Consider the following 2,531-nt stretch of genomic DNA (forward strand, 5'->3'; position numbering starts at 1 on the left):
CCAAAGAGCAAGTACGCGGTAACCGTGATACTGGCTAGGGTGTTAGGGTTTTAGGGTTTGGCACCCGCTGATTGGCTGAGCAAGTACACCATAACCGTGATACTGGCTAGGGTGTTAGGGTTTTAGGGTTTGGCACCCGCTGATTGGCTGAGCAAGTACACCATAACCGTGATACTGGTTAGGGTGTTAGGGTGTTAGGGTTTGGCCGCCACTGATTTGGCTGAGCAAGTACACCAAAACCGTGATACTGGTTAGGGTGTTAGGGTTTGGCACCCGTTGATTGGCTGAGCAAGCACATTGAACTACAGCTGTTTTTTTTTGTTGTTGTTGTTGTGTTGTTTTCGTTTTCGCAACTGTAACCATGACTACACTTTTAAAGAAAGAGTGTCCATTTTGTGATGAATCATTTACAACGTATCAAACAGCACGCAGACATGTTTTGCGAGTACACGGCATACCTTTCATTGCAAGAACCGTGCGTGATCGAAACAAAGGCTTCTTGTCATTTACCGACTCGAACGTCGCCCAATACCCCAATGCCTCAATCGCATTCTCTTGTTTGTCATGCTTCGAAACATTCAACGACACACAGCAACTTTCTAGTCATATGATGACACATATCAGGTAACTATGCTTTGCTTGATGTGAAACAAAAAGACTGATTTCGTATCTTGGTTACAGCAGAAATGCCCCTCAAAAACCAGTTGTCCCTTCTGAAGCACATCGATGGATTGTGGATAATCAGGACATATCCATGAAATTTCACCAATTCCGCGAAAGATGCTTACAATTGGACAAATATCGTCTTGATGAACACTTTAACGAATTGCTGTACGTTTGCTTTCTTCTATTTTTATTGGTGCTGATATTTTTTTCTCTAATGTAGTTCCGCTTCTGGGATTCTCGTTCTGCAAAAACGGTTTGATTTTCAAGTTCTGCCAACTGATTTGTTCCCCCCGGATTTGTTGTAGGCGATGCGATGCGACGTAATAAACGAGCACTACAGTGGTGACTCATTCAACCCCGTCCAACTGCTTCGAATCAAGGAAATCCTCGCAGTAAGATTATATGTGTATTGAACGAATCATGTGTGTATCTCTATTGGTCTTACTCATATTCTTTCTCAGAATTTCATTGACGATGTTATAAACGAAGATAAAGCGAGAATGCAATTGCTTGATCTCTGTGAAACACTGAATGATTATGAGCGAGGGGTTGTCCGCGCTATTGTTGGATTGTAAGTGCTTTCAATGATTTTTTATTTTTATTTTTTTACTTACCATGATGCATGGCTTAGGATCCCGGCGATTTACGATTGTAATATGAGGCCGTTATCTGAAGCGCATTTCTCAGCAAGCTATATCCATCCTCTCATGACTGGGCTGTTTTCTTGCAAACGTCCTTCAAAAGTTGCTCATTCGTAAGCCATTATCCAGTCTTTTTTCCGTCGGTTCTAACGCTCTTTTTCGTTGGATAGTTCCAATATTGTGGCCGATGAAAATGCAACCATCAAGAACAATCGACCGGATTACAAAGTGGATGTTTATGAAGCATATGAATATGCCTATACGAATGTTTATGGGGAAATCAAGCCAACCAAGAACATCTCTTCGTCGCTGCTGGTCAATGATTTTTGTCGCGTGGCCATTTTTTGCAAGGATGCATGCGATGAGCTAAAATTGGATCATGTTATCGGTTTCCAAGTTGCAGGTGAATTGACAAAAAAAGCATAAAGCTCAATTTATTTATTTTTTTGTGTAGGTCCGTCTATCACCTGGTTTGGCATGCATCTCCAACAGGATCAGCTATACACCTTTACGGAAATTGCAGCCATTGACATCCCAATGAAGAAATCCGAGCTGCTCAACTTAGTTGGTCGATTGGATGACTTGATGTTGGTAGTTAAGATCCACAAAACGCTCTGTTCTCCGTCAACCACCATCGCCAACAATCTGCGCTGTCCGACGCACCCCCTCTGGTATGCCGGAACCGTTCTGAAACCAAGTCCAACAAGAAGCGCAAAGTGAGTTTGACACTTGGTGATTGAAATTTTACGGTACTCGATCCACGTAACTAGCTATTTCATTCCCTTCTGTTTCTGTATGTTATTCCTTCTCTACCCATATTCCAATGCAATGATTTTAGCCTGTTTTCAGTATCTGTTAAATTAACTGTTGTAATCAGTAAAATAACCATGAAGATGGATGTCAGCAACGTGAATAATGTCTTCGACGGCTTGTTGATTCTAAATGTTCGCATTGATCCTCAAACTTCCTTTGTTTGGAGAGTCCTTAATCCTGGAAGAGTTGCCATTGTCTTAATTGAAAGAGGCTGGATTCTCTTCGTGAATAACTCGAAAGGTTTGGAGTAGGCGATGTAAAAATTTGCGACTGATTGTATTCTTGTCTGGCGTAACCAAGATAAGAGAAAATGTCAATTTCAGGTAGCAGTGGCGAAATTCAAAAATGAGTTGGCGAAATTCAATGGATATGGCCAATTTTATGTCATCGTGGTCAATTTCAAAAAACTTT

The 2,531-nt window shown here is 41.4% G+C and overlaps 1 protein-coding gene across 1 annotated transcript; it reads left to right on the plus strand.

The window, feature by feature from the left end:
* Nucleotides 1-361: 361 nt before the first annotated feature.
* On the plus strand, nucleotides 362-2,027 carry VTP01DRAFT_8656 (uncharacterized protein; the record flags this gene model as incomplete). Its single annotated transcript, XM_069387801.1, has 8 exons — nucleotides 362-624; nucleotides 682-831; nucleotides 887-905; nucleotides 972-1,058; nucleotides 1,128-1,237; nucleotides 1,298-1,420; nucleotides 1,478-1,710; nucleotides 1,762-2,027. The coding sequence occupies 8 exons, from the start codon at nucleotides 362-364 to the stop codon at nucleotides 2,025-2,027; spliced, it is 1,251 nt and encodes a 416-aa protein (XP_069241534.1).
* Between the last annotated feature and the right edge of the window lie 504 nt (nucleotides 2,028-2,531).

The sequence above is a fragment of the Rhizomucor pusillus genome (assembly GCF_041956525.1).
Source record: "Rhizomucor pusillus strain CBS 183.67 unplaced genomic scaffold VTP01scaffold_5, whole genome shotgun sequence".
Classification (NCBI taxonomy): domain Eukaryota; kingdom Fungi; phylum Mucoromycota; class Mucoromycetes; order Mucorales; family Lichtheimiaceae; genus Rhizomucor; species Rhizomucor pusillus.